Genomic DNA, 17,882 nt, shown 5'->3' with positions numbered 1-17,882 from the left:
AGGTATATATATTTTTATTAGAAATATTAAAGATATCCCCCCTTAACCTTACTTACTTAGAGAATTGATAAATTCAAGACGAACAGCAGTTCTGCAAGCGTTGCTACAAAGGTCTAAAGGGCGCATCCTAAAACGAGGTGCAATCAAAGATGTTGCCACAAAATTCGGTATAGGAAGAAATACTGTAGGCAGAATTTGGTCACGAGCACTAGACAGTTCGTCCGATATATCGGTGCCAATGGATTCTTTGAGCCGTAAGTTTTTCTGTGGCCGAAAAAATTGGCAAAAATAAAGACCATTCCCTTGAGAAAAAGAACCACTTTGAGATCTACTGCTCAAACATGTGGAATATCTAAGACAACGTTGATTGCCTAAGACAACGTTGATTGCAAGGATGAAAGATGGCGAAATTCGGGTACATTCAAATGCTGTAAAAATTCTCACGATAGAAAACATGAAATGTCGCGTTGATTTTTGCCGTTCGCAATTGGATTTAAATCAATGAACTTTTAGAGAAATGTTTGATGTCATACATATTAATGGGAAATGGTTTTACATGACGCAAAATGCAAGTAAATTTTATTTAAGCAAAGACGAACATGACCCTTTAAGAACCATTAAAGCAAGCGTTTCATTACAAAGGTAATGTTTCTTGCTGCCGTGGCTCGACCCCGTTGGGATCTACATCGCAAATGTTACTTTGACGGGAAGATTGGAATTTGGCCATTTGTCAAACAAGAGGCGGCTAAACGTAACAGCAGAAACAGGCCTGCTGGAACAATGGTAACTAAAGTCATGGATACAATCACGAAAATTCAGATTCGTGAATTCCTTGTTGAAAAGGTCCTTGTTTCCACACGGAACAAATGGCCAAATGGATCCATTGCACAACGAATCATAATTCAACAAGACAATACTAAGCCACACGTACATCCAACAGACCCGGTGTTCAAACAAGAATTGGAGAGATTAGGGCTGACCATTGAACTGGTTAACCAGCCTGAAAACAGTCCGGATCTGAATGTGCTTGACCTAATTACTTCAATATAATCCAATCCATTCAACACCAAAAGGTTCCAAAGAATATTGATGGATTAATTGAAGCAGTTGAAACCAGCTTTCAAGAATTAGAAAAATCAAAGTTGAACAACATTTTCCTGACATTGCAGGAGACAATGGAACAAATAATTTTGGCTGATGGTGGCAACAATTACAGGCTTCAGCATATGTCAAAAACACAGCTAGAAAGAAAAGGAAAACTTCCCACTTCAATTTTGATATCAGAAGAATTGAACAGTAAATTAACACAACTGAATAAATAGTTAGATTTAGCTTTTTGCATTATTTTTTTGTATATTTATTTAATCATACATTGTAAGAATAGACGTACAATCAATTGTCATTTTAATTAAGTATAATTATTTCGTTAACCTGTATTTCCTTTCAAAAATACTGCCTTATTAAACTTGAAACTTGTATGCACCAAGTATTTCCGACCAAACTGAAAACTTTTGTGCAACAAATATTTCCGACCGGAGGTAGTACTATTTTTGCTGACGAGGAAACTTTGTTTTATAAAATCAAATGATAAAATTCTTGTCCAAGACTTATTGTCTGTCTCATAAAAACATTTTATATATATCTATATATCTATAAAAGTGAACGTGTCTGTGTATCTGTGTGTGTGTGTGTGTGTACATTTCCCTACGCAATAGCTCTCTCAGTTTTAAGCCTACAGACTCGAAATTTGATATACAGGGTACTGAGATTTGGGAAAATCTTTGTAATCCGACAATTTTGGATATAAACACTTGAAATTTTAGATATAGATTCCTTGAACATGGATCTAACTTTATAACTTGATTTGAGCCCAAAACAATAAATGTTAAGGGTCATAATAGGGATCAAAGTTAAAAAAAAACAATTGACCTCTGCGGTCTCTACCAAATTACTCAGACATTTTCTGGCCTAAACATTTGAAATTTGACATAAAGAGTATTCAGTATAGGGCAAGCTTTTTAATCGGTTTGGGTCGAAAACTTTTAGTTCCCAATATATAAATGTATGTATGTATGTATGTATGTATGTATGTTTGCATGTCTGCCTAAAACTTTTGAATTTACCAAGATCAGTATCGTTTTAAAGTCCGACCTTTCAGACGACAAATATCGAAAAATTGGCTTAAAACAATATCTTCACCTTAAACTGGGCATTTTTCCACAGGGGCGGGGGTCGCTTTTTTCGCCGATATTTTTGAAAGTCATCCTCTCTTTTTGATTGTCTAGCCTTAATTTTAAAAAAATGTCACTTCCGGTTTGGCGGTGGTCGTAACAGCATAGACGTCAGGTTTTTCCCCGTTCTTTTCCTCCTTCGTGGTACGGGTTCGAGCCTTCCTTTCTGCTACCACTTTTATTTTTTTGCTCAGCAGACACATCCAAACACCCGGGCAACGCCGGGCTGAAATGCTAATATATATATATATATATATATATATATATATATATATATATGAAATAAAATGGAGGTGGAAGGACCTGGATACTCAACACCTCCATTTTATTTCATATCGTCGGATTTAATCCAGCTCAACAATCATATATATATATATATATATATATATATATATATATATATAAAAAGAGAGGTTTTTTGATAATGATTCGAGAGAGAGAGTGGGAAACATGAAAGAGAGAAGAGGGTTAAAACAGACCTATAATAATTACTGACTCAACGGGTCACAGGTGGTCTAGTATAGTATAATATAGTATAGTATTTACTTACTGTCAGACATTTTCAAATGTAAATTCTGAAATTCATTTTTTTTTTTCAATATGTTATAATTTTAACAGTTCAATTAATAGTGATTAACCTATATTGTAACACAAGTAAACTTCACAAAAATACGATTTTACAAAATGTCTAAAAAACCATCATCCAATGTTCATTTCGTCCTTAAAGAAAAAATAAACTCGAAAGTATTTATGGGATGAAAATGTCAACTGCTTTTAAAGACATCCTATCGATTATTTGGAAAACAGATTTTTTTTATGTCATTCCTTTTTTGAATAAAAAATAAATATAAATATTTTATTAGAAGACAGTAATTAAAGAGCAAAAAGGAGGGTGAAAATAATGAAATAAAAATGAAAGTAAAACGACTTTCGGGCAGATAATAAAAGCATTTATCTTTTAATAAGATTTGTTCATTTATTAATTCAGCATTAGAAATCGAAACTCTATAAATGTGATCCATCTGTCACAATTGAAAACAAAATAGCAAGATCAAATACTTTTCTTGAGTGACATTTCATGAGAAATTCAATTATGATGGTATCAATTTTGTTTTAGGGCTTTTCATGATGACATCGTAAGGATCAGTGTTGATGCTGGGCATCCATAAACCGTAAAGATGTTTACCCCCTCCATCCGAAACAAGTTCCTGGAAAATGAGAAAGTTGTGAATCTCTTGCCCCCACTTCCATATAACCATGTATTGTCCATATAACCATGTATTGTCCATATAACCATGTATTGTCCATATAACCATGTATTGTTCATATAACCATGTATTGTTTCTGTATTTTTTATGACATAACACAGCGTAGTTTACCTCCAAAAAAGAAATCAAAATCTACTTTTTATTAGGCAAATACGTTTCAATGTCATTTAAAGATAATATGAAAGAAAGAATTTAAAAAAAAATAATAAAAATTTTACATTTTAGACTGAGGGATAACTTTCCTATATAAACGTAAAATGAGCACCCACTTCTTGGCCACATAGCGGTAAACGGGACATGTAATCGTTAGCATTTCTCAAGTTTGGTGCCGGAGCAGAAGGAGGGAACTGGGGTAAGGATCAAAAGTTCTAGCCATTTTAAAAGATTTGCCTTGAAAAGGTCTCACCGTAAAAAATTCATTATGTTGTAGGGGGACTAAAAATTAGAGGACACCGGGGAGGAGTAATCTGCCCCTGCTCTAACGCTGGTTGGTTTTTTCCCTTTGGTCACGGGCAGACGTGTTGCCTTTTCCCTCTCAAGAAGAGGAGAACCTTCGTTCCACCACGAGGTGAGCTCTGCGAACTTTTTCCACCAGTCGGTGAGTCTTATCGAACTGTCGCTATTGCATTGTGTTTTATTGTTGTTTAAATGTTTGTCAGTGTATAATAAATGTGTAAACGTAATTGGGCAATTGTGTTTATTCATATATTTTTTGTTTAGTTAAAACTAACAAATTGGTGACTCCGAGAAAATATATATGTACACGCACATACATAATAATAAGTTCTGTTAAAAAAAAAGTAAAATAATATTTTTATGAACAATAAGAAAAAGTTAGGATGTAAATTTTATTTCTAGAATTCTAATTATTATTCCCTAAATAAAAATTCGTAGGGTAGCGTAATTAAGATAGCAACACGATTTTTCTTCTATTCTTTACATATTTTTGTCGATAGAATAAGGATAGAACTAGGGTTTTGTTTTAATCGTGCACAACAAATACAACGAGTTTTTTTTCGAAACTAAATTATCCCTTATAGGAAAATTTCGTTCCTGAAACGGCTGTCGGTATTCCTGTAAAATTCGGCGCCTGATACAGGATTGGCTGATATGGGCGAGTACGTTGCGTTCTGTCTCTGTGCCCCCTTACCCCCCGTGTTGTATTATTACTATTCCTTTCTTTCCATGCCCTGCTGCTTGACTGTTGTAGTTTCCAGTGCGGTAAAATAAATAAATAAATAAATAAATATATATATATTTTTAAATGGCGACAACTTGTAACATTAATGCCTCGTTAGTTCGCGACGATCCTGCTTTGTTTTTTGCTCAACTCGATTTATTTTTCAAACAAAAATCGATTGACAACCAGGCAGAGAAATTCTGTTACGTCGCATCCATTTTACCTCAGGATACAATTACTGAGGTAAGAGAGGTAATAATCTCTCCACCTACAGAAAAGCCGTACGATGTACTTAAGGAGAGAGTCACGACTGCTGTGACAGTTTCCACACATAAGCGTATTTCGCAGTTGTTGGAACAAGAGACCCTGGGAAATAGCAAGCCGTCCCAATTTCTAAAACGGTTACAAAAATTAACTGAAGGTGCGATGGATAAAAGCATCGATAAGCGTATTTTCCTCCAACGGATCCCGACGGAGTATAAGGTGGCTATCGCTGCTCAGGACGAGTCCATGCCGTCATAGCAGATCACATTGCAGACATATTATCCACAAAATCGTTTGCAGTATCCAGCGTGAAGACCTCTGGAAGAGACGAGCTTCTGGAAAAATTAATGGAGGGCCAAAAACGGTTGGAAGCCCGTATGGACAGAATGGCAGAAGACATCGCCAGACTATCATTAAAACAGAAGCAGGGACATAGCAGCAGAGGAGGTCGCAGCCAGTCCCGGGAACGCAAGCAAGGAGCTATTTGTTGGAAGCACAAGAGATTTGGCAAAAATGCCAACCTTGCAACTATAAGGGGCAGGGAAAAGCCTAAACCGACAAACGAGAGCGGCATCAACTGTCGGTGCATCCTGCTTTGGCCGCCTACTTTATGTTGTAGATAAAAATACAGGCATCTAGTTTTTGATGGACAGTGGGGCACAAGTTTCCCTTATCCCGGCAACATCAGTGGACAAAAGGTCTCCTCCCTGTAAATTTACACTGCGAGCTGTAAACGGTTCGATAATACGGACTTATGGGGAGAGGTGCATGGAGCTTAACTTGGGTTTACACAGATCGTTTATCCACGTTTTCATAGTGGCTGACGTAAGCAGTGCTATACTGGGTACTGACTTTCTGCAAGCATTTGGCCTGGTAGTAGATATGTCAGGCCAGTGTCTCCGAGATCCAAGCACACAACTTGCAGCATGTGGGGTGGTGGGGACTGGCACACCATTAGGTCTACATGTAGCACATGCAGACCAGGACGAAGCCTTCCTGAGTCTGTTGAAGGAATATCCTTCAATATCGGTCCCCTCCTTTCACAAGGAAGTGTTATCACACACTGTAACTCATTACATTGAGACAAAAGGCCCACCCGTCCATTGTAAAGCCAGACGTTTAACACCTGAAAAAATAAAGGCTGCGAAAGCAGAATTTCAGCAGATGATGCAGCTTGGCATAGTTCGTCCTCCAAATAGCGAATGGGCCTCGCCTCTTCATCTTGTTAGTAAGGGTCCAAATGCATGGCGGGCATGTGGGGACTACCGAGCTTTAAATGCCGCTACAAAACCGGATAGGTACCCAGTACCACATATCCAAGACATAACAGCAGTGGACCAGAATAATAGGGTCTTTACTAAATTAGACCTTATTCGGGCATACCACCAGATCCCTGTGGAGGCCGAACATATTCCCAAAATGGCAATTACCACACCGTTTGGAATGTTTGAATTTTTGCATGTTCCATTTGATTTACGCACGCAGCTCAAACGTTCCAACGTTTTATAGACCAGGTTCTGCAAGACTTGCCATTTGTGTGTGCATACATAGATGACGTCCTCATTGCTAGCAGGAATAGGCAGGAACACATAGATCATGTGCACCAAGTATTCGATCGCCTGAACCAATATGGTGTTGTTTTAAATCCATCGAAATGTACTTTTGGTCAATCCGAGGTTATATTTTTGGGGCATCATATTTCAGAGAAGGGAATTTTCCCATCCCGAGAGACAGTCAAGTCCATCCGAGATTTCCCTATCCCTGCTACAATGAAACAGTTGCGGCAATTTTTAGAATTAGTTAACTTCTATCGTAGGTTTCTCCCTCATGTTGCCCAAGTACTTTTGCCATTGACAGGTATGCTGACAAATGTGAAGAACTGCAACATTACACTATCGGAGGAAGCAATAGCAGCATTCAACAAAGTAAAGGCCATGTTAGAAGACACCACAAAGCTGTGCCACATTCAACCCGATAGTGAACTTTGCCTGGCAGTAGATGCATCTGCAACTGGAATTGGAGCGATCCTGCAGCAAAAATGTGATGGGAACTGGCGACCTATTTCTTTCTTCTCCAAGAAATTGACTGACGCAGAAACATGCTATAGCACATTTTCCAGAGAGTTGTTGGCCTCGTTTTCCGCAATAAGACATTATTGACAGCTCCTAGAGGGACAACCATTCTACTTGGTGACTGACCACAAGCCTCTATTAGGCGCTCTGCAGTCCTCCTCAGACAAATACTCTCCCCGAGAGGTTCGTCAGTTGGACTATATCCTACAGTTTACGTCGGATGTCAGACAGGTGAAGGGAGCTAACAATATACCAGCAGATACACTGTCACGAGGAATAAACTCCTTCACATTGGGACCTTCCGTCGAAGGCAACACCTTAGCTATGGAGCAAGAAAAAGACGAGCACCTGCAGAAGCTTCTGCAGAATAATGGAACATCACTGCAGCTGGTGAAAATGGCACACCCCAACAGCCCTAGAAAAATAGTGTGTGATATCAGCACTAACAAACTGCGCCCATATGTTCCAGCATCCTTAAGGAAAGACATATTCAACGCGGTACACGGGTTATCACATCCAGGGGCCAATGCATCGATACGTTTGATGACAGACAGGTATGTCTGGCCGAGGATGAAAGCAGATGTGCGAGAATGGACAAAGAAGTGCGTGCAGTGTCAAAAGGCCAAGGTCAGTAGACATACACGTGCGCCACTAGGCACATTTCCAGTACCTGATGAGAGGTTCAAGCACATACACCTTGACATCACCGGCCCATTTCCGACATGTGAAGGCCAATGCTATCTTTTGACATGTGTCGACAGATTTTCAAGGTGGTTTGAAGCCTTACCAATGCCGGATATGACAGCATACACAACAGCCAGAACTTTCCTTGCTGGATGGGTAGCAAGATTCGGTGTCCCATAAAATGTGACAACTGACAGAGGTAGACAGTTTGAGTCCGAACTGTTTCATAAACTCTCAGGACGTTTGAGCACCAGAAGTATACACACGACAGCATACCATCCACAAGCAAATGGAGCAGTCGAACGTCTACATCACAGCCTTTAGGCCTCTTTACGCGCAGTGCTTACCAGCAATACAAAGTGGTTAGAACACCTTCCTCTAATTTTGCTGGGTTTGCGCACAGCAGTGAAGAAGGATATGAATTGCTCAGCAGCAGAAGCGGTGTATGGTACCACACTACGTCTGCCAGCACAATACTTTTGTGATACACCAAATAAAGTTTGGGACCCTGCATCATTTGTTGATAGACTGACAAGAACCATAGCCAAAATGGCATATTCTCCATCAGGAACAAACAAGTGCGCTAACACATATGTGCCAAAGGCACTAGAGACATGCACACATGTGTTTGTTCGCGATACAGCTAAGTCGCATACCCTGCAACCACCGTACCGTGGACCTTTTAAAGTCAACAAGAAAAACAAGAAGTATTTCAGCATCCTCATTAAGGACGAAGAACAAAATATCTCAATTGACAGGTTGAAACCCGCAACACTGGAGGATGCATATTTAGAAGTAGATCCCTCACAAAGGATGCCAGTCGAAGTAACATTGGAAAAACACCCTTATAAAAAAACACATTCGGGCAGACAGGTAAAATGGCCTGCCCATTTAAGAGACTGTGTCTCTACATAAAATAAAAAACAATCCTCTCACAACATTCAATTAAAAGTACTCTGTATTTTGGGGGGGGAGTGCTGTTGGGGGACTAAAAATTAGAGGACACCGGGGAGGAGTAATCTGCCTCTGCTCTAACGCTGGTTGGTTTTTCCCTTTGGTTACGGGCAGACGTGTTGCCTTTTCCCTCTCAAGAAGAGGAGAACCTTCGTTCCACCACGAGGTGAGCTCTGAGAACTTTTTCCACCAGTCGGTGAGTCTTATCGAACTGTCGCTATTGTATTGTGTTTTATTGCTGTTTAAATGTTTGTCAGTGTATAATAAGTCTCCTGTGCGTCATGAGTAAGTTGCTGGAATCTGTGTTAAATAGAGAAGTAATCAACCATCTCAGCAAAAATAACCTTCTTAGTGACACTCAATATGGTTTCCGTTCTGCTAGATCTACAGCAGATGTGCTTACAGTTATATCTCATAGGATTAGCGAATCTCTCGACAGAGGCAACCTTTCTAGGGCAATTGCTCTTGACATATCAAAGGCCTTTGATAGGATATGGCATAACGGGTTATTTCACAAGATCTCCAGCTATGGTATAGCGTGAAATGTCTTCTCAATTGTTAAATCATTTCTCTCTGATAGGTTCATAAGAGTAGTAGTTGAGGGGCAAAAATCAGAAGCTCACAGTATAAATGCTGGAGTCCCTCAGGGGTCCATCCTGGGCCCAACTCTTTTCCTGATCTACATTAATGATCTTCCAAATCACATCCTTACATCATTCGTAGACATTTTTGCTGATGACACTACCATCTATGGTAGCACATCTAATACAGTAAACGACCAAGTTCTCTCCGATTCTCTCTCCTCTGATCTTGGAGCACGTTGTACAATGGGGAAAGGAGTGGCTGGTTACTTTTAATGCATCTAAAACCAAGGTTCTATCTTTACATCATCAACGTTCTGATCCCCATCTGGCATCAATTAAAATGAATGGCTCTCGTCTTGGGGAGGCCTCAAGTTTTGACAGGCTTCTGGGCTTGACCTTTACTCCTGATCTGAAATGGAATACGTACATCAAATCTGTTGCCAAGGCCGCTGGAAAAATGGTCGGATCCTTCTATCGATCCAGTAGATATCTCACTGCTGATGCTATTCTCTATCTATATAAGAGCCAGATACGTCCAAGGATGGAATACTGTTGCCACATATGGGCAGGAGCTGCTAGAAAAGACTTGTTCTGCCTTGATAGGGTTTAAAATAGACTACGTGGCCTGGTGGGTGATGTCCTTTTCTCTTCGCTGCAACCTCTATCTCACAGAAGAGATGTTGCGAGTTTGTCTCTGCTTTATCGTTATTTTTATGGAAAGTGTTCAACTGAGCTTCAATCTATGGTCACCCCTCGCGAAACTTTCACAAGAAACACTAGACTAGCTGAAAACATTATCAATAATTTTCCCCACTCTTTATCTGTACCTAAACCTACACATAGATTCCATGATCAAAACTTTTTTCTTAGAACTGCACGCCTGTGGAATTGTCTTCCGTTTTCCTGCTTTCCAGCTGTCTATAATATGGTTGTCTTCAAGTCCAACGTGAATAAGTTTCTACATTATATATGGGTCCAAACTAAGTTTCTACATTATATATAGGTCCAAACTAAGTTTCTACATTATATATAGGTCCAAAATAAGTTTCTACATTATATATAGGTCCAAACTAAGTTTCTACATTATATATAGGTCCAAACTAAGTTTCTACATTATATATAGGTCCAAACTAAGTTTCTACATTATATATAGGTCCAAACTAAGTTTCTACATTATATATAGGTCCAAACTAAGTTTCTACATTATATATAGGTCCAAACTAAGTTTCTACATTATATATAGGTCCAAACTAAGTTTCTACATTATATATAGGTCCAAACTAAGTTTCTACATTATATATAGGTCCAAACTAAGTTTCTACATTATATATAGGTCCAAACTAAGTTTCTACATTATATATAGGTCCAAACTAAGTTTCTACATTGTATATAGGTCCAAACTAAGTTTCTACATTATATATAGGTCCAAACTAAGTTTCTACATTATATATAGGTCCAAACTAAGTTTCTACATTATATATAGGTCCAAACTAAGTTTCTACATTATATATAGGTCCAAACTAAGTTTCTACATTATATATAGGTCCAAACTAAGTTTCTACATTATATATAGGTCCAAACTAAGTTTCTACATTATATATAGGTCCAAACTAAGTTTCTACATTATATATAGGTCCAAACTAAGTTTCTACATTATATATAGGTCCAAACTAATTAGGACGACTTTCAAAAATCTAACTTCGAAGCCATTATTAAGCGAATCTATCGTTTAAAAAAAAAAAACAACAACAAATCTAAATTTATAAGCGATAAAAATAAAGAGTAAATTCATCTAGGTTTCGTGGCCTAACGATTAAGGCGCTGGACTGTGGAAACAGTCTGAAGTTCGATACCTAGAAACAGTTGTGCTACGCTGAGGAGAGTTAATGAAACTCAAACACGCGTGTATGTATATATATATATATATATATATATATATATATATATAATATTTATTATGACACTATATATACATATTTCAAAGTCGTACCATTGGTTTTGTTACGCTGAATCAACCATATGAGGTTGGAAAAAACACAGCGTAATTTCGTCAGCGAAAATGAAAAACTGAACCAATGCAAAGTGAACAAACAAAGAAAAAAACGTTAATAGAGCGTTTAAGACTCAGTGTATCAGAATTTAATTTTTTTTAAAATATAACTATAAAACCTACGTTTACCAGGCCAAAGTAATTCCTGAAAATAACCCAGGTAAAAAAGAAATTTACATTGGAATGACTCGAGGTATCTTCAAGCAGAGACTGTATGCACACAACTCCACCTTCAAATACCCTGAAAAGAGATTTGACACATCTTTAGCCACCAAGACTTGGTCGCTTAAAGAATCTAACTCTCCATATAAAATAAAATGGTCGCTTATTGATGCTAAAAAATTTCATGACCCAACCTCCAAGACCGGCCCACTTTGCACCACTGAGAAATAGAGGATTCTTCAGGCTATCAATAACACATCCATAGCCTGTATGAACATTAAAAATGAGATATTCAGACAATGTCCCCACAAAGGGAAATTCAACACATGTTACAACAAGGAATTATCCGACCTTCCAAAAGTGCGTGGTGGTCATCTCCTCTACATATGGTACAGAAATCAGACGCGACAACATGGCGTCCTTGCGGCGATTTCAGGAGATTAAATGCACAAACCGTACCGGATAGATACCCTATCCCACACATTCACGATTTCGCAATCGGACTGCAAAATGCCACGGTATTTTCCAAACTGGATTTAGTAAAAGCATATTACCAAATACCGGTGGCGGAAGAAGATATCCATAAAACAGCACTGACCACGCCATTTGGACTTTACGAATTCGTCAGAATGCCATTCGGACTTAGAAACGCTTGTCAAACCTTCCAAAGGTTAATAGACGAGGTTTTTAGGGACCTTCCATTCGTATTCGCATACGTGGACGATGTTCTAATTGCTAGTAGAAACCTCGACGAACATAAACAACACTTGGAACAAGCTTTCCAAAAACTGTCCCATTACGGTTTAAAATTAAACTTGGACAAATGTATTTTCGGTCAGCAAGAAGTAAATTTCCTCGGACATTCAATTGATAAGGATGGTATATCACCATTACCCGAAAAAGTAAGTGCCATTACGAATTTTCCACAACCTACATCTGTTAGACAAGTTCGTCGCTTCATAGGTGTAACTAATTATTACAGACGATTTTTACCCAACTGTTCCACAATCCTTTCACCGTTAACGTCATTATTGAAGAACAAAATGAAAAACCAACAATTAAAACTGGAAGGATCAGCTTTAAAAGCTTTCCATCAAGCTAAAACTGCCTTAGTCAATTTCACAAAATTGAATTATATTAAGGACAGTGAAGAATCGAAACTTACACTTACAACAGACGCATCAGACATAGCTGTAGGAGCAGTTATACACCAACTGACAGGGGATACAATGACCCCTATATCGTTTTTCTCAGCCAAACTGAGCAAGACACAGACAAAGTACAGTACCTTTTCAAGGGAGCTATTAGCAATTTATTTGTCAATTAAACATTTTAGACATCTGTTAGAAGGAAGAAACTTTTGTATTTACACTGACCATAAACCGTTAACGTATGCACTGCATACACATGCAGATAAATATGGCCCAAGAGAAATCAGACATCTTGATTATATTGCTCAATATTCCACAGACATTAGATACGTCAAGGGACAAGAAAACGTCGTGGCGGACGCATTATCACGAGCTGCAATAACTTCACTAAATTCCAGTTCGCTGAGTATGGAATTAATTGCACAGGAACAAAAGACGGACGAGACACTCACTGACGTACAACAGAAAACGTCTTTGCAACTGAAGGAAATGCCCGTACCTTTTAGTACAATAGCATTTTATTGTGATACAGTCAAAAAGCCATTTTGTCCAAATTACACAGGACCATACCAAGTTTTGGACAGAAGTTAAAAATATTTTACTGTCCAAAGAAAAGACAGGAAAGATAACATCGCGATCGACCGAATTAAACCAGCATACATTGAGGAATACCCTCAGATAATTTCCCCACCAGAACAAATTCCCTTATAACATGGGAGTTCAGCAGAAAATGATGGGAACATCAAACCTACGACAAAAACAGGTAGGAAAGTCCACTGGCCGAAACATTTTAAGGAATACATTACATATTGAAAAAAGAAAATTTTTTTTTTTTTTTCAATCTGGGAGGAGTATTGTCCCAGTTGACACGGTTAAGATTCGGATTAAAAATTGTTATAAAAATAAATACAATTTAGGCGCGCAGTATGATTATGATTATGTTGGCGCGTGAAAAATAAAAAATAACTCCCACGCAAATTCCGGCGTGGCCTTATATATTAAATCAACTCAAAACGAGCGGACGTAGTACAGAGCACCCCACGTGATGTTTCCGTCCAATGGGATTTCTCCAAGGACATTTTTCTAAACTTTTCCTTTTAAGCTCGCTGGGAGCCGGTCCAAATAGTATTTAAGCACACACAAACATCAAATCACTCTCTCAACTACATTTCCATTCGGACGTTCCATGCGTGTTACTATCACTCTTCCATTTTCACCGCTCTGCGCGCTTCATACAATTTCACAGGCGAGCATTACCTATTGCCTCTTTTAACGTGTTTTAACATATGAACAGTTCAACAAAAGAAGACATTCTCCTTTTTTTATACGAACACTTAAAAAGGACTTCTGAACTCATTATAAAGAGAATTATATTTTATTTGTTAATGGTTGGTTTCTGTGAATAAATCTCCGTTTGTTTTGCATGTAAGTCTTCTTTTTATTTTTATTTATTTGTGGAGGAAGTTAGTTCCTAAAAAGGCCTGACGACCCCCACAAATCCTAGGAATGCAGTCGATTGTTAATTCTTTTAGAAATAACTGAATATTATTTATGTCACAAAAAGAGCAAGTGTCCATTCTTTTAGAAATAACTGGATATTAAATATGTCAGTTAAAAGAATGGACAATGCGAGTTTATAGACAATGATTAAAAATAGGTTAGATATTGAACAATTGAAATTGGGAATTCTTTGTTTGCCAAATGTATGTTTGGATAAACATATGTAAAATCCATGTGAAATTTATTCGCGTGGAAGAGCCACAGTTTGACATCATAAACAAAGGAGATTCTCGATATATTGAGATGAAGTTCAAAGTTAGGGAGATAATCAGAAATCAGACAATCACAATCACAGTTAGAGATGAGAGCCAGACAGCTACTTTAGTGAAGCTGATGCCCTTAGAAGCGAAGGGTGGAAGAGAGACCACGTAGCTATCCAAGTTTGAATTCCTGACATCATCAATCGGCCAGCTGAGGAATAAAGAAATCATCTAATATTTTGTAACGGTTTGTCTTTGTGCTGTCATTCCACCAATTGAAAGGTTAATGTGTTTTTATCATCATCTATGAATGAACTTTGTATAACTCCCCCTTCCAAACAATGACTCCCCACCATCATCAATAATGTATCTCCCCTCCTCTGTGTAAACAAGAACTCTTGCATAAATGTCTCAGCTCCGTAATAATATGAAGTCCCCAAGAATCGTCACAGTCATTGTCGTGTGTGTGTAATCTATATGAATGTCATTATCATCCCTGTTCTACATTATCATCCCTGTTCTAATCCCCTGTTATGTGTCTGCAATATGACCCCCCTCGCAACACAACATATATATATAAATTTATATATCCCTATATATATAATAAAAACGTCGCATTTTTCCCCTCTAGACTAACATACCGTAGGTTTGCAACAACAGATGCCACATACAAATTTTTTTATGTCTAGCCTATTAGCCACTATCTTATGTAACTTTCTGACACATCTAGGTGTTCAAATAAAATCCTAGATTTCTTCCGTGGAGCTACACTAGCACTATCGCTACACCTACAGAGGAAGTAGTTATGATTTTTCCTCTTATTGGTAAAGTCCTCCTACCGATCCCTATAAACACTGTGAGCATTTATATTTATGGTATGGATGTTGTGGTTACACCCTTCATAACTGATTCATAAATGTAAATTATCCCTTACAACATTTCTGCTATTCTGATTGGTTTAGATCAGACTGATCCCTTATTTCGGATTCCAATTCTGTAAAGTAAAAACGAATGCACAAGCCATTATCCAACATGGCGTCTAACAATATAGGAGACTATCGTTTTACATTAAATAGAGTGATTAGTGAACAGCACAGAGGTATTTGCTTCTCACACACACACACACACACACACACACACACACACACACACACTCTCTCTCTCTCTCTCTCTCTCTCTCTCTATCTATCTCTATCTCTCTCTATCTCTATCCCTCTCTCCTTATCTCTCTCTCTAAATGTGTTTAGAGGGAGAGAGAGAGAGAGAGAGAGAGAGAGAGAGAGAGAGAGATAGACAAAGACAGAGTTAGAGCGTGAGTTGTATCTGTTTTCTTTACATTCGAACACTGTACTGAAACAAGAGAGAGAGAGAGAGAGAAACAATGAGAGATAAAGAGATAAACAGAGACAGAAAGAGAGAGAGAGAGAGAGAGAGAGAGAGAGAGATAAAAATCATTGTAATGGATTGACTTCATTTCATTACCGTCTCCAGTTATTTGGTTTAAATAGAAAAAACACAGTGTTATTTCCATGCTGGCATAGTGGAGCAGTGGATAACAGGGTTACATTGCAACCTATCGGTTTACTGTTCGCCCCATGTAACAGATTTTTTTTTTTGTTTTCTTTTGAAGTTTTAACATTTAAACAGGGTTATGCCTTGCGATAAATACGTATGACATTTCATGTTCTTCTCAGTTATTTTTATTGAATTCAAACAGTTTTATTGTTCCACCCCCTTTTTAATTGTTTTTTAGTATCGAAATGAAACGATAAACCTTCATTTGTTTTTAGGGTTTATTTTTATTTCATATTTTGTTGGTTTTTTTTTGCATTAATTAATGAAAAAAATAATAAATGATAAATACACGAAAGAAGTTTCATTTCCTTAGGATGGGATTCCATGTTTTAATTCTTATATAAACTTCTGCTTCTTAATAAAACTTAGAGACAAACTATTTTTAATCGCGGAGGTCGGTAAGTAACCAGTCAACATTACCACAGCTTCAAGGGCTAAATGGATGTTTTCTGCTTGTTTTATTTTCACCTCAGGCTGCCTACTGCATTCTTATAGCCATTCTTACCATGAGGAGTTGGTAGTGTCTATTCTGAAAGCCATTCGTAACATGAGGAGGTTGGTAACAACAACAACCATACTTTAATTTTTTTTGAGGGGCACTCTTCCACCGGGCAATGCCGATTAGCCAGTACTGATAGTATATATATATATATATATATATATATATATATATATATATATATATATATATATATATATATATATATATTGCTAAGAGAAATAAAAATGCTATTCTACTCTTATAATTTAAACATGGCACACTGCCTGAAAGAGTGATACGATCCCAAATCATGCAAACAAAGTTCTACTAAAAAAATGCACTTACCTGACGGCTGTGATGATGAATGAAACATGTTAGAATTGCCAGATTTATTATGACCAGCCATACTTAATGATGAAGTTGATGATGATGATCGAGACAGATGCTGTTGGATCATGGCTCCATCTTGTGTATCCATCATCCTCTTTATCCCTGGTTTAGAGCTGGCAGCCGAAGCACTCAAATCTGATATTTCTGTCAATTTAAAATTTCCAGAAGAGAAATCTGAATGTGTACGTTTATCAGAAACGGGCAAACCAGGATTTGGTCTTGAAAGTGGCATACTCTCCTTGAGTAAAAATTTTGGTAACGGTTCCTCCTGCTGGGGCAGGATAGGATTCACTGGTGCTATGAAGGAAGCCGACATGTTCATTAAAACAGGTGCTAATCCTTGCCAGGATAAAGCACCACTATTTTCCTTATGTTCTTCGGAAGTATCAGATCCAAAACTTGAAGATTTCAACACTTTCCCCGTTTCTGGTGCTTTTGGAGGATTTCTGACAAGTCTTGGAACCGACATTTTAGCAGAACTCCTTGACTTCATAGGTTGCTTTAGTAGTGGTTGGCTCTTCAGTTGGTTTCGGGAAAGAAAGTTCCTTCGATTGAGCAAGATTCCAGGTGAGTTACTTCCATTAGGGGAGCTTAAAATTGGGGATGGTGGTGGCCTTGGATGAGGGAAACCTACATGATTGTATGTTTCTGGCCCTTCTTGGTTGGACAGCTGAAAGTGGAAAAAGAGAAACCGTTTATTTAATTTATTAACCTTTCTGAGAAATTTTTCTTATTTTTTTAAACCCATTTCCACATTGAATGATAAATTTATATAAAAATTGAAATACAGATCTTGAAGATTAAGTCCTTTGTGATGCATTTCATCAATTGTTTCAGGTGTTTCTATTGCTCTTTAGGAATAACTGCAAAACTGCATCTAAGTTTGACAACATAGGTTGAAGTTCTGTTAAAAAGTTAAACTTTACCGAACTTGTCATGGTTAAGGTCATATAAGATGTAGGACTTCATTGACTAAAATATGGGCCAAATAGCGAATCTCTACAATAAACAAAACCAAAACGATCATCAAAAGTGTGAATTTTTTTAACCTTTTTTATGATTTGACATTTAACTTA

The 17,882-nt window shown here is 37.7% G+C and overlaps 1 protein-coding gene across 1 annotated transcript in view; it reads right to left on the bottom strand.

The window, feature by feature from the left end:
• The window catches only part of LOC145242417 (uncharacterized), a 450,806-nt gene that overhangs the window by 103,714 nt on the left and 329,210 nt on the right, over positions 1 to 17,882 (bottom strand). Inside the window, exon 4 of the mRNA XM_080105454.1 lies at positions 16,762 to 17,476. Coding sequence (XP_079961580.1) covers positions 16,762 to 17,476 — 715 coding nt within the window. The remainder of the gene's footprint in view (positions 1 to 16,761; positions 17,477 to 17,882) is intronic.

Source organism: Euprymna scolopes, chromosome 21 (genome assembly GCF_053919585.1).
Source record: "Euprymna scolopes isolate OS-2025 chromosome 21, ASM5391958v1, whole genome shotgun sequence".
NCBI lineage: Eukaryota > Metazoa > Mollusca > Cephalopoda > Sepiida > Sepiolidae > Euprymna > Euprymna scolopes.
This window is presented reverse-complemented; position numbering and strand designations above follow the sequence as displayed.